This window comes from Leopardus geoffroyi, chromosome C1 (genome assembly GCF_018350155.1).
Source record: "Leopardus geoffroyi isolate Oge1 chromosome C1, O.geoffroyi_Oge1_pat1.0, whole genome shotgun sequence".
In the NCBI taxonomy this organism is placed as follows: domain Eukaryota; kingdom Metazoa; phylum Chordata; class Mammalia; order Carnivora; family Felidae; genus Leopardus; species Leopardus geoffroyi.
In genome coordinates, this window is record NC_059328.1 from 118,243,104 (window position 1) to 118,269,474 (window position 26,371).

The following is a 26,371-nucleotide window of genomic DNA, read 5'->3' on the forward strand; positions in this document are numbered from 1 at the left end:
ACCTGGGCGCCGCTTGAAGGCAGGGCCGTGTTCTATTCCGTTCTGTACCCCCAAGTGCTTAGCCCAGAGCTTGGGGCGTAATGGGATGAAATGAAGCCTTCTGCCCACGAAATGCAGCAGCTGTCAGCAGCACAGCCCCAGGGGTTTGTATGATGATTAAAGGCAAGTTTCGCTTTATTTACCATTGGAGCCCTACCGTCATCCACTTCATGAAGCACCCACCTGGCACAGGGGTTTCCACAAATATAGCTACTGGACAAGCATCTATCGCATAACTGACTCTCCTTAGCCTACCCATGAGTTTGCTGGGCTCAAGTCCTCCTTCCAGGGAGGAGAGTCCTCAATCGTCCCTGACAGGCTGGTTCATATCTCCCCCCCCCCCCCCAGCGCCAACATTGACTGTTGGGTTGTGCCTCCCGGTGGCCATTTAGAAGCCTCTGGATACAAACAAGCGTGTCTGGGAGCATTTACAGTGCACCAGACAGAGGCAGAAGAATGACCCCTAGAGGTCTTCGATGGCTTTGTTAATGTGCAAAGCACTGGGGCCATAGAGGAACGTGTCCAGTGGGGAAGGACACTGAAGGACTCGACCGTTTACAAGAGCATGTGAGGATCCTGGCGATCACAACAGAGTAAACGGCCACAGAACTGCACGGTAAATTTTAAACATACCTTTTTATTAGTGTTAAACTACCCATCGAAGGCAGAGGGACTAAAACGTATTTTATCCATGTTTTTAAAGTCTATGAAATTTTCAATTTAAAAACTGCTTTGAGAAGCCCTGATGAATATTCTAAACATCGTATACAGGCAACAGGTACATCACAGTGTATTATTTCTCAAAAGGCAAGTTTTTAAAGGACTCTTATCCTAAAAAAGAAAAAAAAAGTCCTCCTCGGGAATTACTATCATTTTGCAATCCGAGAATTTGAAAGAAATAGCTATTTAAACCGGGGCTCCAGTTCTACAAAAACCATCCGGGGGGTCTGTACATCCCGGCATATGTCCTCTCTAAATATAAATTTTTAATTTACTCCATTGTGTCATTTCCCCTATGGCGGTTTGTTACAGCGGAAGTTCAGAATGGATGAACCCAGTCTTACTATGCTCGTTTTCTGATTTGATTGTCTTTGTTTCCTTTGGTGGTACTTCTCTCTCTGATGAACACATAGAGTAGGGGGGAAGAAACACCTTAGTTCCTTTTGTTAAACAGGAATTCTACCAGAATCTTCTCCCTGATTCAGCTCAGAAACAAAGTTCATAATAATCGTGCGTGGTTACAGGAACATGTAACCTTGCAGGAAACCTACAGTTTCCTTTGGGTGTTTGCAGAACTGTGTGCTTATAAACCCAGGGCCTCTGAAATATGCTGAAATATTCCCTTGACCATGACCTAGAGACTCACGTTCAGGTGCTAACATGCTTGGTGCCACCCTGACCTAGCTGTTCCACTGCATACCCAGCCGCGATGAGATCTTGGACCCGCCAAACGTAAAACCTTAGGGAAAGTGCTCTTAGCCTTCTGCAATCAAGGAACTGCAGAGCAAACCCTACCTCCCTCTGGATTGGACACCCACGAAGTCCACACCGCCAACATGAAAAGCAATAAAGCATGCCATGCTCCAGGAATAACGATTGTAAGTTTCAGGCTGACACAAGGTATGAGTTTCACATAGTCAGCAGGTCTTTCTTGCAGGCTCTGGGCTGGTTTACTCTTACGTGTACATTACACACACAGTTCAAGAAAGGACTTGAAGGAAATTTCTATCTTTTTTTTTAGAATGGGCAGGGGAGAGGGGCAGAGGGAGAGAAAGAGAGAGAGAGAGAGAGACAATGAGAGAGAGAGAATCCCAAACAGGCTCCACACTCAGCATGCAGTCTGATGCGGGGCCTGATCCCACGACCCTGGGATCATGACTTGAATGGAAATCAAGAGTGGGACACTCAACAGACAGAGCCACCCAGGCGCCCTGGAAATTTCAGTTTTTAAAACTGCTTTTGAATCACAGTTGAGTAGTCTCTTCCCTCTTTGCTACGTAAGTTTCTTCATCCCATAACATGGAAAGATCTCTAGAAATCTTTTACGAAAAGCAGCCAGGTTAGGGAAGCCATGGCTCTCTGCCACGGTTTTAACCAATGTCCTATGAAAGAAGCTGTGACATTGGTGTCCCCTTCCAAAGACAAAGGACCAGCGGGGCTTCTCCATGGAAGGCACTGAGTCAGGTGCCACAGGAAGCAGGGGGAGACTCTAACCCTGCCCGAGAGGGTCGGGGGGGGGGGGGTCGGGAAAGAGGAGCACAGACAGTGAAGGCAGATGGCAAGGAAGATCTGACAGGATTCTAAGGAAAGACACATGACAGAGCAGGTAAATGCGAGAAGCCTTCTGAGGGGCACCTGAGTGGCTCAGTCAGTGGAATGTCCAGCTTTTTTCTTTCTTGAGAGAGAGAGAGAGTGAGTGAGCAGGGGAGAGGGAATGGGGAGAAAGAGACAAAGCAGGCTCCATGACCAGCACTCGGTCTGACACAGAGCTCGATCTCACTACTGTGAGATCATGACCTGAGCGTAAATCAAAAGTTGGTCGCTTAACTGACTGAGCCACCCAGGCTCCCCTGAGCGTCCAGCACTTGATTTCGACTCAGGTCATGATCTCACGGTTCATGGGTTCAAGCCCCATGTTGGGCTCTGCGGGGACAGTGAGGAGCCCGCTTGGGACTCTCTCTCTGCCCCTCCCCCGCTCATGCATGCGCACTCTCTCTATTTCTGTCTCTCAAGAAAGGTTTCTGAGAAGGTGGGTACTCGGGTGGCTGTGAAGGGGTCAGGGCTTCCATGCTCCCTGTGGGACAGTGTCCACTGCCACCCGAGAACAACCTTTCTAGGGCGGTGGCCCTGCAAGGATGGGTAGGACTTTAGGAGAAGTGGGGGCAGAGAAGATTCCAGGCAGGATGGGTTCATAGCGAGATGGGGGAAAGCACTCTCAAAGCAGTGACCTTCGCGGTCCCCTTACCAGGCCATTTTACGGATGCACCCCGGTCACATAGCTAACGTGGGGCAGAGCCAGAATTCAAACGGAGGTCTGTCCGGCTGCAGGGCCAGGGCAATGTCCCTCATGCTGAGCATGGGGCCTGCTCCGCGAAAGAGAGAGCATCAGGCTCCCAGGACACCGGGCGAGCTGGCATCAGAGGGCAAGCAAGGGTGAGATCCTTGGGGCTTTGCCGGGAGCAGTTCCAGAATCCCTCCAGAGAAGAGGTTTGGTCTCATAGCTGGGGCGCTGCAGGCGGGCCTGTCCCAGGGCCACATCTCCGCAGCCCTGGTGCGCCACGACTGGAACTTGGCTCGAGTGCTTATCTGAGGCAGTCCCATCGATGGCCTGGAGTGCGCCAAATCATTTGTACTTCCCTGGACGGGGGGCAGCGGCACCGTCCGGGGGCGCTTTTAGCCCAGCTGCTAAGGCAGGGTGCACACCGTGGGCTGCGATGTGGAGAGGCCAGAGTGGGAAGGCCACCATGGCCACCAGACCACCGATGCCTGGTCATCCCCAAAGCACATGCAGTCCAGGGTAAGAAACGGGAGGGGAGGACAAGAGAAGAGTCACACAGACGAACACTTGCATGCTTTGGAGGCCGCTGTGGAGGAGGAAGGAGAGCCAGCCAACGTTCCTAGGAAGGACAGGGCAAAAAAGGACGGGCGGTCTAGCTCAGCACAGCAGCTAAGCTGGGGAGCACTTGGGCTGCCAGCCGGTGTGGCAGGTTGATCCCCCGTGCGGGCGGAGACACAAATCAGCCTTCAGATCCGGGGTTGGAGAAACCCGTCTTCCAGACTTTCCAAGGCAACAGCGTTAGCTCTTTCTTGCTTTGCCTCTTGGTAGCGGTCCTTCAGACAGCCACTGTGTTATAAAGAAACTTTAGTTAAGTATGTCATCAAGACTGCATATAAGACTTTATATTTGAGCTATTTTGTTCCATTTAGCCAACAGTTAAGATGCGGCAATGAGCCAAATACAGTTTGAGGTCGAGACAGAGTTGAAGAGCCCACGGGGCATGTGCTCACGGGCTCACCGGGCCCTCTGTGACAACAGGGACAAAGAGCACACAGAGAAGCAGCAAGCACCTGTATGAGGGGGTGCTAAGGAATGGCCAGGAGAGCCGTAACAAGTGGATGTGACTGGAAAGCCCTTGGCATGTTCTGGGACGAGGTGGCAGTCAGGCGACATGGAGGGAGGGAGGGCAGCGAGTGACGGGGAAGGCTGAGGTCAGCCCGTGTGCTAGATCCAGGCCATAGGACAGTCAGGGTGAAGGGATGGTCAGATCTGAGCTTTAGAAAGACAATGTGGGGCACTTGGATGGCTCCCTCGGTGGAGCTCTTGATTTTGGCTCAGGTCATGATTTTGTGGTTCCTGAGCTCAAGCCCGTCAGGCTCTGCTGGCAACACAGAGCCTGCTTAGGATTCTCTCTGTCTCTCTCTCTCTCTCCCCTCCTCCCACCTTCTCAAATTAAATAAACTGAAGAAAGAAAGGAAGAAAGAAAGAAAGAAAGAAAGAGAAAGAAAGAAAGGAGGAAAAAAGAAAGAAAGGAGGAAGGAAGGAAGGAAGGAAGGAAGGAAGGAGAAAGAAAGAAAGAAAGAAAGAAAGAAAGAAAGAAAAGAAAGAAAGGAGGAAAGAAAGAAAGAAAGGAGGAAAGAAAGAAAGAAAGGAGGAAGGAAGGAAGGAAGGAAAAAGAAAGAAAGAAAGAAAGAAAAGAAAAAGAAAGAAAGGAAGGAAAGAAAAAGAAAGAAAGAAAGAAAGAAAGAGAGAGAGAAAGAAAGAAAGAGAGAAAGAAAGAAAGAAAAAGAAAGAAAGAAAGAAAAGAAAGAAAAAGAAAGAAAGAAAGAAAGAAAGAAAGAAAGAAAGAAAGAAAGAAGGAAAGAAAGGAGGAAGGAAGGAAGGAAGGGAGGAAGGAAGGAGAAAGAAAGAAAGAAAGAAACAAACAAACAAACAAACAAACAAACAAACAAACGCTGGCCATTTGGTTAAACGTCTGACTTTGGCTCAGGACATGATCTCACGGTTCGTGAGTTTGAGCCCTGAATCAGGCTCTCTGCTGTCAGCACAGAGCTTGCTTTGGATCCTCTGTCCCCTCTCTCTCTCTGCCCCTCCCCCACTGGTCCTCTCTCTCTCTCTCTCTCTCTCAAAAAAAATAACTTTAAAAAATAAATAAATACTTTTTTCAAAAGATCATTTAAAAAAAATAGAGTGGGCAAGAGTAAAGCCAGTAATGGCACAGGACCCAGAACAGTCAGAGGTACAAGGAGAACGAGGAGAAAAACAAAGACGGGAAAACAGGAGCGAAAATTGAAAAAGACCGCAGATTTTTCAGGAAATCAGAAATTCCTATTTTTCTTTCTTTTTTAATTTTTTTTTTTTAAGTTTATTCATTTTTGAGAGACAGAGAGAGACAGAGCATGAACGGGGAAGGGGCAGAGAGAGGGAGACACAGAATCCGAAACAGGCTCCAGGCTCCGAGCTGTGAGATTTCACAAACTGAGATCCTGACCTGAGCCGAAGTCGGACGCTCGACCAACTGAGCCACCCAGGCGCCCCGAGAAATTCCTATTTTTCATAGGAAGTCCCTGGCATCTTTGCCCCAAACAGGCTGGCAGAAATGGAGCTCACGACAGGCATCGGGTTCATGTTCCTGGGACACGAGGCTCCCTCTCCCGGGCATGAGGTAAATAATAATTGGCTTCACCATTAAAGACAAAAAGAAAAAAAAATTTCCTAGGTACTATGTTCCTACACTTACACGGTTCAAGCATCTCTGTAGCAACAACAACAACAAACAACACCTGTACACAGCCCAAACATAATTTATTCCCAACAGACGACACGATCCGCACAGCATGACCTGAGCGATGGCCGACTGCCTTGGGAGGTGCTGCTGGTGACCAGAGCCCTTTAGGAAGCTACAGCCCAGAGTCTCCACAGCCAGGACACCATCCCCTGCACGTCACATACTCCACTGGCCGCCCGCCCCTGGCCCACCAGCTGAGAACCACGGCCGGAGCTAGGTGCCTGGCGGTGATGAGGTGAGGAAGCTTCGGGGGCCGAGAAACCATCTTGCCTGTGCCTTCTCGCCAAAGCCAGCGTGGGACTCACGAATGTAAGCCCCAGTCCACATTTACATATGTTACGACAGATTGAAAAGAATGATAGCATACGTTTGTTTTCACCAGGTAAATCAGATGGTAGGAAAGCTTTTCCAGTCGTAACTACTGAAAATACAGAGGGGCTATTTGGTGACAGCCCTTAAGAAGGCGACCGAGGTACCCTTTTGATTCCTGTGGTACACTCACCTTGAGATGCGTTTGGTTTAACTACTAGAAACAATTAAGCTTGTTTGTAAAATATAAAGTTGATAGGGGCGCCTGGGTGGCTCAGTGGGTTGGGTGTCTGACTTCAGCTCAGGTCACGATCTCGCGGTCCGTGAGTTCGAGCCCCGCGTCGGGCTCTGGGCTGATGGCTCAGAGCCTGGAGCCTGCTTCCGATTCTGTGTCTCCCTCTCTCTCTGCCCCTCCCCCGCTCACACTCCGTCTCTCTCTCTCTCTCTCTCTCTCTCTCTCTCTCTCAAAAATAAACATTAAAAAAAAATGAAGATGTTTCAGTCAGAGCATGGAGATGAGATGCTACAGAAAAGCAGCTTTGCCCTCGTGGCAGCTGGGCCTTCATTCCCCTCAGGGCTGAGCACACAAGCTCTCTTCACGGCCTGGGCGGGGAGATAATACCATCCAGCTCGGCCATATTACGGAGTTTCTCAGACACAATCAAAAGCTGTGTTCTACCATGAGGAACGCATGTGTGAGTCCTTCTAGCGATACTTCTGACAATTCTATCAGTATAACTGAGAGCATCTAGCTTGGTGGCACGCATCTGAATGAGTAGAAATTAATAGTTAGCTATACTATGTCCGAACACGCTCTAGCATTTAAATTAGACAAAGACAGGAGGAGGGGAGCGGTATTAGAGGAAGTATCTTTCTTCATAGTGAGAGCCATAAACCCAAGGGCCCAGATTAGTTTTAAAATTTTTACATCCCCTGGGCGCGTGGGTGGCTCAGTCGGTGAAGCGTCCGACTTCGGCTCAGGTCATGATGTCGCGGTTCACGAGTTCCAGCCCCAGATCGGGCTCTGTGCTGACAGCTCGGAGCCTGGAGCCTGCTTCGAATACTCTATCCCCTTCTCTCTGTGCCCCTCCCCCCATCATGCTCTGTCTCTCCCTCTCTCTCAGAAATAAACAAATGTTAAACAATTTTTAAATAAAAACAAAATAAAGTTGATGGCAGAAGACAACTGGCCAGACCCAGGTCCGACCTCAAATGATGAAGTCCACGCTACTATAGAACAGGGATTGCCACAGGCCCCCGAGTTCAAGAGGACCTCTGCAGAAGGTCAGATCAATGGTTTCACTCTACCTTCTATTCAACACTGGCCTGCAACAAAAGGACATAGTAAGTACTTGTGAAAATGGGAGCAGGTCAAAATGGAAGAGTGAGCTCAAATGTCAGTCCCTCCTGTTTCCTGACGCCTCTGTTCAAGTCCTAGTCAAGCAAAAGTCCAACAGCCAAGAGAACGAGAGGGCCACCAGTCGATGCAGGAGTTTGACAAGGCTGCCCTCCAGAAGGGCACTGGGAGACAAAAAAGAAGGAAAGAAGGGGCTGTGGAGGGGAGGGTGGGTTGCCCAGCAGGAACCCCAAATCTGCAGACCGAGCAGCCGGGGTATGGAGCGGGTCTGGAAATAGCGAGGTCAGAGGTCTGCTGGGAAACAGTGCACCCCGCTCCTGCAGCCAACACTGCATCTGTCGCCGGGGCTCTGCTTTTGAGAGAAAAAGAGTACGTGGGGAGAACCAAGGAGGCCAGCCCGGCAGCTGCCCCCCACCCCAGAGTACACTTTCCCTGCTGTGGATGTCAGGGGCCTGGGGCAGCATGACTGGTGTGCCCCACATTCACCCCAAGTCAAGCCTGCTGCATCACAGGCCCCGCCCGTGTACACGGAGCTCCTGGCCTGTCTCTGCAGTCCCTCATAAGTAAAGGGCTGGCTGGACAACCAGGTCACCGGATGTTTGAGGAAAACTGCAGCTTAAAGAAAATAAAGAACGGAATGAAGAGAAAAACTGCATAAAAATTAAACAAAGGTAACTCTGGATATAGAACTTTCCAAAGATCTAATATGCTCAGAAAGCCATGCTGTTGCATCCAGGAGGCCAACAACACTTGCTATGAGAAAGGAACAATTAGAGACAAAGAAAGCTGTGGTTCACACACACAGAGACGTAAATAATGAGTTAGACAATAAAAGCTGATTCCGCTAGTGTAAGCTCCAGGAGAGCAAAGAATTTCATGTTTGGTCACTGCTGGATCTTGAGGACCTCCAACAGTGTTTGGCAAATCACAGGTGATGAAAGGAGATGGGGAGACAGAAAGAGCGAGAGAGAGAGGGAGGGAGGGAGGGAGGGAGGGAAGGAGGGAGAGGGTGGTTCCGAGAAAAAATAAACCTGGAACATACAGGAAGAGACGACGCAGATACGAATCTAAGAGCTCCAAAAGCAGAGAGCAGAGGTTTTGGAAAGAAAGCACAGAAAACGGAAGAGAGGAATTATCCCCCCTCCCAAATTCAGAAACGCATTATTCTAGAGCTGAAGAGGTGTCATTGTTCACTGAAAGGAACCACCGAGTGCCGGGCCGGAGGAATAGGGAAGACCCGCATTTAGATCAGCCACTGTGTCATCTGGACAGTGCAGATGAAGAGAAGATTCTCTACGAGTCCATGGGCGGAGGGGAAGCCGGGCACCCGTAACAAGGGGTTGCAAGCAGAGTAACACCAGCTTTAGCGGCAGCGGCAGGTGCTTGAAGACAATGAGGCAAAGCCTCTAAGTTCTAAGGGAAAGTTATTTTGAACGTAGAATTCCCTGCCAAGCCAAGCCAGCAGCTGAAGGCAGGCAAAGGTAACAGTATTTCATACGGACCGAGAGACTCTGAAAGCTTACCTCCAGTGCACCCTTTCCGAAAACGTACTCCAGCAAGACGAGGCTGAAAACCAGTAAAGGAAGATATGGGAGACCGAGGAAGCTAGAACTGACGCGAGGGCCCAATGAAACAAATCTCAGTGCGGCAGTTGCACAGAAGACCTAGGAAGTCAGGAGTCCAACGATCAGGCGATCGTTGAGCTCTGACGTTTTCCAAAGAATGGAAGCAGATCCCAAGCGACAGAAAGAAAGTGGCCTTGGGAAAAGAGGACACATCATTATCTTCTCAACAACAAAACAATCAAACTTCAGGAAAAATGGGAGGAAGGAGGGGACCCTGCCCAGGAGACGGTCTCCAGTGGAAGCGAGCTGAAGTGGGAGTGACTCAGGCCATTGATGGAAGAGCCCACGTGACTGGACGCTCCGGCCGCTCTCCTTGGTGGGGTGTGGCCAGAACGGCGACGCCTGAAGGAGACACCATTAGCACACGGTACTCAGCTCGGCAGTGAGTCAAAGTTATGTTGGCCTCATAATCTAATTGTTGTTGAGTGGTAGTCCACCTTTAAAATTAATCTGCGGATAAAGCAGGGAGGCTTGAGTGACAGTCACAGAATGGAATGTTCATGTCATCGACCTTGATAATATACAGGTGAAAGGTGTCACAGAGAAAGAGAAAGGAGGGAGTCAAGAGACAAAGGGCAGGAATGTTAATGTCCTCACCTTTCAGAGTGGGGAGCCAAGAGTTGCATGAATAACAAACAAGAAGTTTACACATAGTTTTAAGGGGTGCCTGGGTGGCTCAGTCGGTTAAGCGTCCAGCTTCGGCTCAGGTCATGATCTCATGGTTTGTGAGTTTGAGCCCTGTATGGGGCTTTCTGCTGTCAGCACAGAGCCCACTTCAGACCCTCTGATCCCCTCTTTTTCTTCCCCTCCCCTGCTCGTTCTTGTTCTCTCTCTCTCTCTCTCTCAAAAATAAAAAACATTAGACAAAAAGTTTAGGGGCACCTGGGTGGCTCAGGCAGTTAAGTGTCCAACTTTGGCCCGGGGCCATGATCTCAACGTTCGTGAGTTCAAGCCCCGCATCGGGCTCTGTGCTGACGGCTCGGAGCCTGGAACCTGCTTTGGATCCTGTGTCTCCCTCTCTCTCTGCCCCTCCCCAACTTGCGCTCTATGTCTCTCTCTCTCTCTCTCTCTCTCAAAAATGAATAAATGTAAAAAAAATAACAAAATAAAAAGTTTAATAAATAAGTGAGTAAATAAATAAATGGTGTTAACAGTCACCAAGAGAGGAATTAAAACCATCCTGTTATGGTCAAAAATGGGGTAGGGGTAAGGAACACAGTGAGCTACACTCTCATCTACCACAGCAAGCTGTCACTGGGGACGTCTGAGATGGAAAAATCAAGAAATCATGGCGTTAAGAACAGTATTGAGAAACTCAGGAGCACCTACCGAATGATCTCAGAACAGAAATGGTTGACTATGACTTTCAGGGAACAGGGCAGGAGTAGGAAAAGCAGGACCAGAGACCTTCCATCCCAGACACTTCTAGACCGTCGGAATTTTAAAACACATGCAGTTACAATTTTGATTAGTTTTAACAAATTTTTAAAACAAAAACATCCAAGTTAACTTTACTACTATAACATTAACTGTATCTACCTATGTATACTCTCCCAGGGTTAATACTTACCTACTGTTCAAGCTTCTATTGTATTTCATTATAATGTAGCTTCTAGACCAACAGAGGTGAATTCTGTATTTCAGCTGTCACTTAAACGTACATATTGTACTTGGCCGCATCTAAAACATGCAGTTTTCCCCACACTTTTATGTCACTGGAATCAGGATGGGTTCACTTAATTAGCAGGGTTTTTCCTTTGTGGTGTATAAATTACGGTGACTTCTTACAATTAATGGTGCCTTGGAGTTGACAAAATCGGATACTTGTAGCAAATTATGTGTCGAGGTATTTTTCCCGCCACATCACTTCATGTCATCATAAACTGCTACATCTTTTTCTACTACTCTGCCCACCGTCATTATACTCCAGCCATATGGTCCTTGGGGTCTTTTCCCGAACACCTTAGGGCCTTTGGACCTGCGGTTCCCTACCTAGCCTGGGAAGCTCCCTGCACCCACCCAAGTGGCTTGGCACATGGTTGCTCCTTCACATCTGCAGTCTCAGCTTAAATGTCACTTCCCTGGAGAAGCTTGTTGACCACGCAATCAAAATCCGCTCTACAGCCCAGAAACTTCCTGTCATATTACCCAGTTTTATTTTCATCAAAATACTTACCCTGATGTTTTCACTTATTTGTCTCTTTCCCCCCTGGAATATAAGCTCCAGGAGAGCAGAGCTCTTGCCTACCTGGTTCAATACTGTACCCCAGCACCTAGAATGCAGGCTGACATCAAGTAGGTGCTTACATAGTTCTAGAACGAATATTAGGAAGATAATGGTAGGTCCTGGACACAATATAGAATCATTTAGCAAGTAACTATGTTTCCAATTTCTAAATAGCACCACCCCCTTATTTTTCTATGGAAAAGATTTTCATATGTATAAATTCTTTAAGAAGATGCATTTCTGATTGCTATCCAGTTAAATATAATTTTAGAAATATACTGATAGCACCTACCAAGAATAATTTCTATAGCATGAAATAATTCATACCATCTTTAATAGATTTGTACATACTCCAAATCTACCTACTACTGACCAGAACTGATATCAAACGGGTAGCAAACCAGGATGAAAAGAAAAAAGGTTGTTTGAAAAACCTCAAGTGTGTGATTACCTTCAAGTTTTCAAATTTTATGAGGGGGGCCTGGGTGGCTCAGTCGGTCAAGCATTCGATTCTTGATTTCAGCTCAGGTCATGATCTCACGGCACATGGGACTGAGCCCCGCGTCAGGCTCTGTGCTCACAGCACGGAGCCTGCTTGAGATTCTCTCTCTCCTTCTCCCCCTCTCCCACTCACTCGCTCTCTCTCTCTCAAAATAAACAAATACACATTAGAAGGAAATTTTAAGAAGAGTAGTCCTCTCTCCCAAAGGAAAGATGAAGTTAAAATACTATTTATATTTAAATTTTATTTCCCACAGTCCAGTTCAAAGGATTAATAGAAATAAAGTTTGTCTGATATCACAGAAAACCCAACATAATCAATAATGAACGAGTTACTGTCAGTTTCTTTAATACTTGCATTTTACATGTATGACAAAAGGGTAAAATAAAAAGCTTGAAGCCCTGAAAAAGTGTATTTGTCTGCTTTTTTTATTTAAAAAAGACCCATGATTCTTTGGAGGTAATACAAGATTCCTTCCCAGTCAGATCATAATTTCCACAATTTCCATAATAACCATAAATTTGAAAGGTTCCCACTCTCCCCACCCCAGTTCCCTTTTGGCACCTATATGTGAAATGTCACTTCCAAAAAATGGGGGGAAATGTGCTGAATACTGGGTTTTCATCACAGTACTCCTTTCCTGAGGAAAAATTTTCTGGTTGCTGAATTTAGAATATTGATATACAAAAAAGCTTACCATATCTCATCAATAAGAGCCTTTTTCGAGCCAACTCTATGGCTGTCTCAGAAGAAAATTATATTAGAAACAGCAGCCAATTCTCAGAGGTAAAAGATCAAGGGCTTATCCTATCCTTTCCCACATCTTCTAATTTTAAATTTAGAATTACAGAGCAATTCTATGAGAGGTAGCAGAATGTCTGACACTGGCGCTGGCTTCATGATTTGAGGATACAATTTGAACTCATCACATTCTTCAGAAGAACTCATTATACTTAAAAGAAACAAAGGAAGAGGCTTTCTCAACCTCTGCATGCAGAGAGGTCGACCAGAAGGACAGACATCGGTTACCAGTGGAGAAGGAAGGGTCTCACCTTGGCTGGCAGTTAGGGAAGGATGCAACCAAAGATAGATTTTTTTGCTCTGATAAGGAAAGTATGCCATGTATAAAGCATACTACTCTGGAGTCTTCACTTAATCTGCTAAAAAGAAGCTTCTACACAAAATTCAGGATCCTATAGAAGAGAAATAGCCAACACAGGCTGTAATTGGCTAATTTTTACATATGAAGAATTTGATTTTCATTTTTCGTATCCTAGAAGGATTTATGAGCTTGTTCCTGACCCATCTGGCCCGATTCATATTTATTTTATTTTTTCACGGTGCTTCAGATCTGCAGGGTATTGCCAAGAAAGTTATCACACACAAAAAATCTCTGAATTTTTCAGTGTCCTTAGAACTTAATGGATTTTTTTGAATACTTCTGTTAAGCTGATAAGAGTTGGGGAGAGTCTTATCCTACCCACCTCTCCCCAAACCTAATAAAATAGGACATTTTTATTCCAAAATAAAAGATGGTAACGTTATAAAACTAGGGGGGTGGGGAAGAAGATGCTATGACAGTGTATTTCTCTTTAATTAACACTTGACTATTTCCTACCTATAGCACTACACACGTGATTAAACTTTTGGGAGGGAGAGAGAAGGAAACTCCAAAACCTCCTGACAAAGTAGCCATTCCGATGCACAGACAAGGGCTTATTTCTTCTGCCAGCCACTGGTTCACAAATATTTTCCCCATTTAAAGAAGTATGCGTGAATGAGGTTGGGAGAGCAGGGAATACACCAAGAAGTCGACTATACGCTTCCCTTAATGAGCCCACCCTATGTCCTTAGCGGTGATTGCTTCATCCGCCATCTTGGCATTCACAGTAAGCAACATCTTTCTTTAAAACTTTTCTTGTTCTTGCTGCTTTTCTTGCCGTTCTTGTCTTTGTTCTCTGACATCTTTTTGGCTCTGATTTCTCTCATTAGGTCAAAGAACACCTGGGGTGCGGAGGAAGGAACGAAAAGAATAGGGAGGAAAAAGCCATTTAATGATTTCATGAAGCAATTCCACTAAGCAGGATATGTAGTCACATTTTAAAGCATAAAGCAAACTTGTTTCTATAAACCCTGAGCCAAATTTTGCATTAGACTTTCTAGCATTTGCAACCACCAGGAAAGGTTAAGAACATGAGTACCTGCTACTGGGTGCTTTCTTATATACCACCACACCTTATGTAATCCGAATCACGACCCTGTACAGGTAGGAACATCATTATGCCTGACGGCTTCTCCAGCAAGACTAGCGACTTGGAACATGGTGGGGTTGAGAGAAGAGGAAATAAAGCATAAACAAACTGAGGCTCCTGCACTAGGAAAATGGGACAGGAGAGGAGAGATGTGCTGTCCCACCACCCCTCCACAAGCAGCCCCTACCCTCATTCTCAGGAACAGCCACTGTTCCTTGAGACGTTAGCTGAAAGGAACTTTATCAAGAACTGATATGACTTGTCCTCTGAATGCAAGGTACTATTCAGATACAAATTATCATCTGTCAAATAGTTTGGGTTTTGCCCTCTGCCTCCAGCAATCATGCCAAAGTGCCCATGATACCCAAGCAGACAAAATAAGCCTGAGACAAAGAAACATTTCAGATTTCTCAGAGGGAGTGATAGAGACTGGAAGCAAGAGGCTGAGTGCAGGCTTTAATCTTCAGATGTTCACACAAAACGACAACCTCCTTTTATTTCCATAGACATACCTTCTTCTTGGTGAAAAGGAAGATGGAGCTTTCTGAGTGGGGGACTCCACATGCATTTACCACCAGCTCCAGGCACAAAAAGGCACCCCCCTCCCCACAAAATGACCTAAGCACCCCACCCACAAGAGCAGCAGTGAACAACTTCAAATGCTACGGCTTTTTCGTTTTGTTCTAACAGCAAAGGCAGGAGGAGGATGGAATGTGTCCAATCTAAAATGATGACAAAGTTGTTCACGGGATGATCTTATCAACCTTTCGTGTAAACTGTGTACAAGCGAATACAATGCTGCCAGTCATAAGTTTCTGCTGGGTCCTGTTTGGCAGGTCAAGCTGGTCCAGCGGAGGAAGGAGATACAAGCTAGCCTGCAACAGCCCCAACCCCCACCAGCCTGTCAAAAACTACACATCCCGGGTTCCAGGCCAAGAAAGCCTTCCCGGTGTTTTTTAAATGAAATACATGTCTGGATTTTCTGTGTGTTTTCTACAACTAGGAAACAATTTGATACAAAGAAAGAGATTTGGAACGGCACAGCAATCAGCATAAGAGCTGAGAAATAATAGAGGGAAAAAATAGCGAGTGAACATACTTCACATTACAGACAGATTTATATTGCAGACGCTACCAAAATGCTTCTAAAGTGAACCCCTTCTGGGCTGCCTGGGTGGCTCAGTCACTGAAGCATCTGACTTTTGATTTCGGCTCAGGTCACGATCTCACAGTTTATGAGTTCGAGCCCCACATCAGACTCTGCGCTGTCAGAATGCTGCTGGGATTCTCTCTCCCGGTCTCTCTCTGCCCCTCCCCCACTCACACTCACTCATGTTCTCTCTCTTTCTCTCTCTCTCTCAAAATAAATAAACATTTAAAAAATAAGTAAAATAAAGCCAACCCTTTCTGAGGAGAAATAATGACTGACACCACAGAAATAAAAAGAATTATAAGAGAATGTTAAAAAATTATATGCCAACAAACTGGACAAGCTGGAAGAAATGGGTAAAGTCCTAGAAACATATAATCTTCCCAAACGAAATTAGGAAGAAATAGAAAATTTGAACAGACTGGTTACTAGTAACAAAATTGAATTGGTAATAAAAAAAAATTTAAAAAAATGAAAAAAAAAACCTCCCAACAAATAAAAGTCAATGACCAGATGGCTTCAAGGGTAAATTGCACCAAACATTAAAGAAGAACTAATACCTATTCTTCTCAAACTATTCCAAAAAAAAGAATAGGAAGGAAAACTCCCAAATTCATTCTAGGAGACCAGCATTACCCTAATACCGAAACCAGAGAAAGACACCACAAAAAAAGAAAGCTACAGGCCAATATCTCTGATGAACACAGATGCAAAAATCCTCAACAGAATATCAGCAAGCTAAATTCATAATAATTAGAAGTATCATTCACTACAATCAGGTGGGATTTATTCCAGAGATACAGGAGTGATTCAATATTTGCAAATCAATGTGATATATCACATTAAAAAAAGAAAGGATAAAAACCATATGATCATCTCGATAGACACAGAAAAAGCATGTGACAATATACAACATCCATTCATGATAAAAACTCCCAACAAAGTGGATTTAGAGGGAATATACCTCAATATAATAAAGGCCATATATGAAAAACCCACAGCTAACATCATACTCAATGGTGAAAAACTGGGAGCTTTTCTTCTATGATCAAGAACAAGAAAAGATGTCCACTCTCGCCACGTTTATTCAAAATAGTACTGAAGTCCTGGCCACAGCAATAAGACAAGAAAAAGAAATAAAAGGCATACAAATTAAAAGGGAAGAAGTAAAACTGTCACTATTCGCAGATGACATGATACTATATATAGAAAACCCTAAAGATACCACACACACACAAAGACTATTAGAAGAGATAAATAAATTCAATAAAGTTGTAGGATACAAAATTAATATACAAAGATCTGTTGTGTTTCTATATACCAAAACTGAAGTAGCAGAAAGAAGAATTAAGAAAACAATTCCATTTACAATTGCACCAAAAAGAATAAAACACCTTGGTAGGAATAAACTCTACCAAAACGTGAAAGACCTAAACTCTGAAAACTGTAAGACACTGATAAAAGAAATTAAAGATGACACAAACAAATAGAAAGATATTTCATGTTCACAGACTGGAAGAATTAATATTGTTTAAGTGCCCATCCTCCTCAGAGCAATCTAGAGATTCAGTGCAATCCCTATCAAAATACCAATAGTATTTTTCACAAAACTAGAACAAATAATCATAAAATTTGTATGGAACCACAAAAGACTTTGAAAAGCCAATCAATCTTAAGAAAGAAGGAGGTATCATAATCCCAGATTTCAACATATACTTCTCCAAAGCTTTAGTAATCCAAACAGTATGGTACTGGCTCAAAAACAGACACAAGGATCAACAGAACAGGAGAGAGGGCAAAGAAATAAACCCATGATTATATGGTCAATTAATCTAAGACAAAGGAGGCAAGAATATGCATGGGGGGGGGCGGGTTAGTCTTTTCAATAAATGGTGCTGGGAAAACTAGACAGCCACATGCAAAAGAATGGAACTGGACCACTTTCTTACACCACACACAAAAATGAACTCAAAATAGATTAAAGGCCTAGATGTGAGACCTAAAACCATAAAACTCATAAAAGAAACAGAGGCATGAGCATTGGGTGTTGCATGGAAACAATGAATCACTATATTGTACATCTGAAACTATTATTATACTGTATGTTAACTAACTGGAATTTAAATAAAAACTTGAGGGAAAATAAAAAGAAAACACAGGCAGTCATTTTTTGGACATCAGCCTGAGCAACATATTTATGGATCTGTCTCTTCAGGCAAGGGAGACAAAAGCAAAAATAAACTACTGGGACTATACTGAAATAAAAAGCCTTTGCACAGGGAAGGAAACCATCAACAAAAGAAAAAGACAACTCACCAAATGGGAGAAGATACTTGCAAAACATATATCCGATAAGGGGTTAATATCCAGTATATAAAGAACTTCTACAACTCAACACCTAAAAACCAAATAATCTGATTTAAAAATACACAGAGGACCTGAATAGGCATTTTAGCCAGGGAGACACAAGGACGGCCAGCAGGCATATGAAAAGACACATCAGTAATCCTCAGGGAAATGCAAATCAAAACCCGTAATGAGATAATCACCTCTCACACCAGTCAGGCTAGTATTTTGTCAAAAAGAAAAGAAAAGAAGTGTTGACAATGATGTGGAGAAAAGGGACCGCTCCCTGCCCTGCTGGTGGGAATGCAAACTGGTGCAGTCACTGTGGAAAACAGTATGGAGGTTCCTCAAAAAATGAAAAACAGGAAAACCATATGATCCAGTAATTGCACTACTGGGTATTTACCAAAAGAAGATGAAAACACTAATTTGAAAAGATATACGCACCCTGATGTATATAGCAGCATGATTTACAATAGCCAAATTATGGAAGCAATCCATCGATAGATGAATGGATAAAGAAGATGTGGAACATATATACAGTGGAATGATATCACTCAGGCATGTAAAAAGAAGGAAATCTTGCCATTTGCAACAACATGGATGGACCTAGGGGGTATTTGGCTCCCCTAATAAGACAGAGAAAGACAAATGCCATATTATTTCACTTACATGTGGAATCTAAAAAAAAAAAACAAACAAACAAAAACAGACTCAAATACAGAGAACAAACTGGTGATTGCCAAAGGGGAGGAAGGTGGGAGGATGGGTGTAAAAGATAAAGGGGATTTGAGATACAAACTTCCAGTTATAAAATAAATAAGTCACAGGGATGAAAAGTACCGCCTAGGGAATATAGTCAGTAACACTGTAATAACATTGTACAGTGACAGACCATGATTACATCTACCATAGTGAGCACTGAGTAATATACACAATTGTTAAATCAATTTGTTGTGCGCCTGAAGTGAAGGTAACATTGTATGTCGATTATTATTGAACAATAAATAAAAATTGTTTAAAAAATAAAGGGAGCCCCTTTTAATACCAACATCGTAAACACCAATGTGCTTCTAGACTCATTTCAAGCTAAAGTAAAGCTTGGTCACAAATCTGTCCCTCTCAGGTAAGAAGTAAAGGAGAATTATTTCCCCATAAGAAGGAGCAACATGAGATGCAATCTGGGGGCTTTAGATGCTGACGCCGCATAATACAAAGCAGACATATCCACTGCTCGGCTGCCAAAATGAGGTGGGTTTAGATGTTACAAGAGCACAGGTCATGAAGTAAGAGCTAACAAACAAGGTGAAGGCAGAAGGGAAAGCCTCGTCTATAAGGCTGTTCACTTTAACTGTGTGGCAACCGCTCTGAACCTTAGTTCTTTAGAAAAAACCCCAAAACCTAACAATAGCGATCACTAGTAGGTGGATTTTCCAACTGTCAAATGTTCAGCATTGTCGGGGCGCCTGGGTGGCTCAGTCGATTAGCGTCTGACTCTCGGTTTCAGCTCAGGTCATGATCTCACGTTTTGTGAGTTCGAGCCCCACATCAGGCCCTAAGCTGACAGCACGGAGCCTGCTTGGGTTTCTCTCGCCCTCTCCCTCTGCCCTTCCCCCACTTGTGCTGTCTCTGTCTCTCTCAAAATAAGTAAATAAACTTTAAAAAATTATTAAAAAAAAAAAAAGATTTTCAGCATTGTCAAGGTCCCCGTTTCACCAGCGTCAGAGATTTGAATGAGAAAGTACACTGGGCATCGCTAAGAGAGAGAAGAGAAGGGAAGGGGAAGGGGGAGGGAAAGGGAAAGGGAAAGGGAAGGGGAGGGGATGGGAGAGTTGATTCCTGACAGCAAATAGTATTTGGAGACTAAGTAACAAACACAGAACACATTGGCTCTGCCGGTGGACAGTAAGGGGAAAAGAATAAATCTAACCGATAAGTCACTGACAACAAAATCAAGGTACAACATGTTTCCCTGGGGAAGCCCCTAAGAACCCGCTGATGGACTTGGCTCCTGGAGAACAACAGGCCGCAGCAGATGAGAGCACAGAGGTGCTACTGTGGCCGTCCTTCCAGCACTGCCTTCACTGACCCCGGGGCCATACTTCCATGGGCCAACCTTAAGCATGCTCTAACAAAGACTCAAGACAAAGTGAGGGGACTCTGCTCTGGGTTGTTTTAAATCCACAGTCAAACCTTCCCAGGGCTTCTCACTGTCCTGGCTGAGACATCTGGAAAAGTCAGTTCTCCCCTACTTTCCACACATGGTTCCCTCAAAACCAAACAGATGAGACGTCTACGTGCTGCAGTTTCCCAAGAAACACACAAAGAGTGCACACCTACCTTGTCCACGTTGGCCCGCGTTTTAGCCGACGTCTCCACGTACTGCACACCCCACTCCTCTGCTTTCGTCCTGGCCTCCTCAACGGGCACCTGCCTCCGCTCCTCTAGGTCGGACTTGTTTCCCACGACCAGCAATGGGATTTTATCTTCTTCGGCCTTAACGCGGAGGATCTGTTCCCTAAGGCATTGCATCAAAATAAAGCAGCTAAGAAAGCTAGAATGAGAACTCAATTTCACTGATGCATCTAAAATGAACGGCTTTCCTACGGCAGAAAAAATTGCTATGCTCGGACGTGTCCCAAGGCAGCATTCCCTAGATCCTGTCACAAACAAGACAAGTGTTTTCAAAGCCTGGTTCTCAGTTTGCCTACATCAGGAGCACCTGGGGTGCTCGTCACAAACACGGGTTTCTGGGCCCAACAGGAGGCCCACAGAAGGAATGTCCGAATAGGAGCCCAGGATTCTGCGTTTCAACAGGGTCCTCAACTGATGCTTAGGCACCAAAACTTCTTAACAAAAAGAACAACTTAGGAACTCTGGGATAAAAACAAGCTAAAAGAAGTATCTTCAGGGGCCGCCTGGGTGGCTTGGCCGGTTAAGCACCCAACCCTTGATTTCGTCTCAGGTCAAGATCTCACGGTTCATGAGTTTGAGCCCCGCATCAGGCTCTGAGCTGCCAGCATGGAGCCTGCTTGGGATTCTTTCTCTCCCCCTCTCTCTCTGGCCCTCCCTTGCTCTCTGTCTAAATAATTAATTAATTAATTAATTAAATATTAAAAGAAGTATCTTCATACATAAAATGCGTAATAATTCTCCTGAAAACATGGTATGATTTCTTTGTGACACTAACAGCCGTGAAATCAGTGTTTTTCATACAGAAGGTGGCAGTCTATTAGTGGATCGTAAAATCAGTTTAATGGGTCACAACCAGTAACGTTTTTTTCCCTCAGTGAAACAGAACACCATAGACCAGGGCAGAAACATCAGAGGGGATCTCAAGTATGACATGAAGTATGTTTTGTGAAACTTCTGTTTCGATTTCATCTGTATGTGTATATGCACCTGCCCCCCCCCCGACTCCCCGCACCTCTCCCCACCACAGTTTCCATTTAGATATAGTAAATGTTACAAGCAATGGAATGAGGTCAGTTAAGTTAGGCAGTAATCATGTTTTATTGTGTGTCATTTCTCTACTACAAAGTAAAAAAAAAAAAAAAAAAAAAAAGGAAAGGAAAGGAAAGAATCCAATATCTGTGGAAAAGTACTTCAAAAACATCTCCTTAAAAAAAAAATTAACTGTAACAGTTAAATTTTACCTCTCCTAAAGCTATCAGCTACCTAAATTACTAATCAATACCAAATATTAAAAAAATAAATATTTCATTTCCAGTATTTTGGTCCAGTGAAGACATTTCTACTTTCACATTCTAATATATTCCCAAAATAGACCACCTCAAAAGTGTATTTTGTGGGGATCTGTATTGATTTCTCTATGATACAGGGTAACGTTTCAGAATAATGAAAATTAAAAAAAAATTTTTCCATTAGAGTCAATTTAAGTATCAGATATCAAATATTCTAAGAAAAACGAAAAAGAAGATAAGGAGATGCTTATGAATTGCCTCTAAGTAGCTTTGCTATAGCCTACATTTTAACAGGGGTCAAAGAACATGCTACATTTAGAAGTTACGTGATCAGCACAAATTATGACAAGAAAAACTGATAGCTCTCTGGCTCATTAGTCATGCAGAGGTTTGTAAAATGACCTCATTAATAAACATATTCATGCAAAAATAGAAGTACCGATTCTGGTCTCTTATAAAAAAAAAAACCTAGCTTTTGAGCTTATTGAATATTGTCCAGGGCAAATTTCAAGGAAGATGGAGCATGTTAACATTTTGCTTTATGTTGGGACCTTTCCATAAATACAGAAATGCTATGTTTGAAATCTGTTAACAGGCATAAAGGAGTTTAACCACAAAGACTCAGATGCCCTACTTCCACTTTCCGTTTCTGATGCCGTGAGAAACCTGGACAGCCTCGTGACTTTTCTCTGAATGTCCGGAGCTCAAGTCAGAAGAGCTAACCTGCCCTCCCTTTTTCTTTTAGGTAGTCATCTGTCCTTTTTCTCCTAAGGACCTCTGTTCTCACATAATGACCGAAACCCACCTCCCAAGACGAGATGAGACTGCCCCAAATCCCTGAGAACACATGGCTCTGTGTGCGCGGTGTGGGGCGACAGGACGAGGCTGGCACTGTGTCTTCTCTGGACGTGACTCTCCCACTGCCCACCACGTCCTTTCTTGGCGAGTCATGGGGTAATGGGAAATCAAAAGGCTCGGACATTCAAGATAATAAGGAAGTGTGTGCATCCGTCCTGTTTTATCAAGGATGCACTCACAATTATGAATACATCGACTGTACCCACATAGAGAAAACCCTAGGCATGTCGGGAAAGTCTGAAAACTCACAGGACTTCTCCTAAGAGTCCTGGTCATTTAACTGATCGCCACCATGCACATACTATAGTACCAGAGAATTTAGACGTGCCACCTTTGAAGACTTGACACTATGAAGCCCAGCAAGTGACAACCACTGTGTTTACCTGGGTTCACCCCTTGAGGGCCCCCTGGCTCACTGATGCTTCCTTCCAAATCTTGTGGGGGGAAATTTAGTTTCCTCATTTTCACCTTTGGCTGACCCCTTAACTTCTGACCAGAACTTGCTAAAGAATGGAAAAAAAAATTATGGATTTTCTTCCCTTTTTAGTTCCCTGTTAGACTCTAGATTTGCTTCTTAAAATCAAAAGTCATCTGGACAGATATGTTTATAAGGGGAGTAGATAAGAGAAACAAAACAAGCATGTAGGGTAAAGAGAAAGACGCCATCCCCATCGGAATTCCTCTAAGAATTATGCCTAACAGCTCACAATTTCTTGGTAACAATGAACTTCAAGCATCTTTAACCACTGCACTTAAAATGAGTAACAGCGGTTCATATTCTACTCACTGTGTAAGCACCATGTGCCCACGCTGTGACAGGGCCTGGGGACACAGCGCGGTACAGGATGGCCGTGGCTTCTGCCCTTACACATGTACAGCCCAAAGCATCATTTCGTTTCATCTCATCAAGTAACAAGTACACTTTCAGACAGAGAAACAGAATCTCCAATGCCAAGTAAACCTGCTCAGGGTCCCCAAACTGCTAGGTGGCAGGGCAAGGATTCAAACCCAGGTCTGCCTGATTCTAAAGCTGGGCTCTTTTCACTCACCTATGTTACAAGTCCTAACAGGTGCCGCAAACGGTCACTCTAACTGACATCTTTCACTCTCCTGACAATGTTTCATCAACCTCAAAACAGATCAAAATGATGACTTTTCCAGCAAAATTATAAAAAGGATAAAGATAGTTAACCCATCGATCACTGTCTCTTAGGATTTATATGAAAACAAAATTAGAAGTTCTTGAGTGTATGGAATGGCTTCGTCCTCTTAAGATTCCTTTTTTTGGGGGCACCTGGGTGGCGCAGTCGGTTAAGCGTCCGACTTCAGCCAGGTCACGATCTCATGGTCCGTGAGTTCGAGCCCCGCGTCGGGCTCTGGGCTGATGGCTCAGAACCTGGAGCCTGTTTCCGATTCTGTATCTCCCTCTCTCTCTGCCCCTCCCCCGTTCATGCTCTGTCTCTCTCTGTCCCAAAAATAAATGAATAAACGTTCAAAAAAAAAAAATTTAAAAAAGATTCCTTTTTTTTCTTTAATGTTTATTGATTTTGAGAGAGAGCACGCATGTGCACACATGAGTGGGGGAGGGGCAGAGAGAAAGGGAGAGAGAGAATCCCAAGCAGGCTCCACGCTGTCAGTGCAGAGCCCGACGCTGGGCATCTCACAAACCATGAGATCATGACCTGAGCTGACATCAAGAGTCCGACGCTTAATGGACTGAGCCACCTCTGAAGATTCTTAAGGTAATTTATATTCAAAAATTATAAAAATGGGGAAGTCCAAAGAGATGATAACAAATGGGGGGCTCTCGTGTGCCAAGATTCAAAAAGCCCCAGAAAATCCGTTAGCGGAATTCTTAATAACAAGCCCAACCCTCTGTTATTACGCTCAGCCCCAGATTCCTGCCAAGCTGACCACGTGGGAAAGACAGGCAGAAAGTCTCCTGGAGGCTGGAGGCTCTTTCGTTTCACACATACCTGAATTCGGCAGTTGCTGTAAATGATTCATGTTCTGTGATCGAGAACACGAGGAGAAAACCTTCCCCACTGCGAAAGTAGTTGTCTCGAATGGCTGCATAGTCCTCTTGTCCAGCCGTGTCCAGAATATCTATCTGGACTTCTTCTCCATCAAGAACCACTTTCTTTCTGTAACTGTCAGCTTTGGTAGGTTCATAGTCTTCTACAAACTGCGGGAATAAACAACATTATCAGTAATTAACAACATATTAAGGGAAAGGAAATTTGCCAAAGAAATAAATTTCAATATATGGGCACCTGGCCTATAATCAACTGAATATTTATTGAGTATTCATAATTATCACACTATGTTTAAGGCACTATAAAAAAATAACTCCTTCTTTAACACTTCTTTATTGCTCTCGGTTCTACTGCTTTTTGTTTTTATTTTTGTTTTCATGGTTTTAATATAATGTATTGTCAAATTGGCTCACATACACTATGTACAGTGTGCTCTTGGTTTTGGGGGTAGACAAGAGCCAATATTCCAATTTTGTAGATGAGGAGACCAAGCACAGGCAGAAAGAACACTTGGTGATATTATTCACAGTATAAAATTATAATATAAACACTGGTAAGGGTGAGAAACAGAAGCTCTTACACACAATCGACAGAAGTATAAAACTCATCTGAAAAGTGATTTGACAAGAGGGACTAAGGGGATTAAACAGCCAACATGATAAACTTCAAATGGGTCAAAAATTAAATATAAAAAATAAGCCCATCAAGTATCAGAAGAAAACATGGGTGAAATCCTTTTATTACCTTGAAGTAGGGAAGGCCTTTTTAACTATGACTCAAAATCCAGAAGCCATGTAAGAAAAAATTGATAAATTAGACTACATAAAAAACTTATTAAACTTCCATATGGCACAACACACTATTTAAAAAAAGACAAAGGACAAACAGGGAAAAAGTATTTGAACCCATACCACAAAGAGCTATATTTAAACACTTCCTAGAAACGGGGAGAAAAAAACATCAATAATCCAATGGGGAAAAGTGGCAACAGACATAAACAATTGACAGAAAAATACATACCTATGATGCTAATCATACAAAAAGATGTTCATCCTCACTAATATAGAGAAGGGAAATTATTGACAACACAGAGATACCGTTTTTCACCTACCAGACTGCCAAAAAACCCAACGTCGGACAACATACTCTGGGGCAAAGGCCCTCTTGCACATGGCTGGTGGGAGTAGAGAACAGCACAGCCTTTACGGGGATGAACACGGCAACATCTAACAGCAGTGGAGAAGCGCTCATCTCCCAGCCACCCTGCTTCTAGGAATCTAATCTACAGCAACACACAAGGTGATCACTGTGGCACTGTGTGTAACAGCAAACGGTCAATAACCACCCAAACGCCCAACAACAGGCACCCATCAATGGAATACTACGCAGCTATAAAAAAGAGGTACCATTAAAATAGAATTGGTGTGGGTGGCCTGGGTGGCTCAGTTGGTTAAGCAGCCAACTTCAGCTCAGGTCACCATCTCACGGTTCGAGCCCTGTGTCAGGCTCTGTGCTGACAGCTCGGAGCCTGGAGCCTGCTTCAGATTCTGTGTCTCCCTCTCTTTCTGCCCCTCCCCTGCTTGTGCTCTGTCTCTCTCACTTTCAAAAATAAGTAATAAAACATTTTTTAAAAATTAAAAAAAAAGAATTGGTGCTGGTTTAAGCAGATATCTAGATGCAAAAGAATGAAGTGGGACCCCTACTTCATATCACATACAAAAATTAACTCAAAATGGATCAAGACCAAATTGTAAAAACTAAAACTATAAACTCTAAGAAGAAAACAGGTGTGAATCTTTATGACCTTGGATATGGCAATGCATTCTTAGACAGGACATCAAAAGCACAGGCAACAAAAGAAAAAGTAGATAAACTGAACTTCATCAAAATGTAAAACTTTCATGCTTCAAAGGACATCATCAAGAAAGTGAAAAGATAACCCATAAAATGAGAGAAAATATTTGTAAATCATATATCTAATAGGAGACTTATGGGGCGCCTGGGTGGCGCAGTCGGTTGAGCGTCCGACTTCGGCTCAGGTCACGATCTCGCAGTCCGTGAGTTCGAGCCCCGCGTCGGGCTCTGGGCTGATGGCTCAGAGCCTGGAGCCTGCTTCGGATTCTGTGTCTCCCTCTCTCTCTGCCCCTCCCCCGTTCATGCTCTGTCTCTCTCTGTCTCAA

General features: G+C 44.1%; 1 protein-coding gene across 2 annotated transcripts in view; it reads right to left on the reverse strand.

Annotated features, from left to right (window-relative positions):
- Positions 1-12,255: 12,255 nt before the first annotated feature.
- The window catches only part of RALB (RAS like proto-oncogene B), a 44,021-nt gene continuing 29,905 nt past the window's right edge, over positions 12,256-26,371 (reverse strand). For both annotated transcript variants that reach the window (XM_045479500.1, XM_045479501.1), the window contains exons 3-5: positions 24,132-24,340; positions 19,934-20,111; positions 12,256-13,849 (exon numbers count right to left, since the gene is read on the reverse strand). In XM_045479500.1, coding sequence (XP_045335456.1) covers positions 13,730-13,849; positions 19,934-20,111; positions 24,132-24,340 — 507 coding nt within the window. In that variant the 3' untranslated portion in view covers positions 12,256-13,729. The remainder of the gene's footprint in view (positions 13,850-19,933; positions 20,112-24,131; positions 24,341-26,371) is intronic.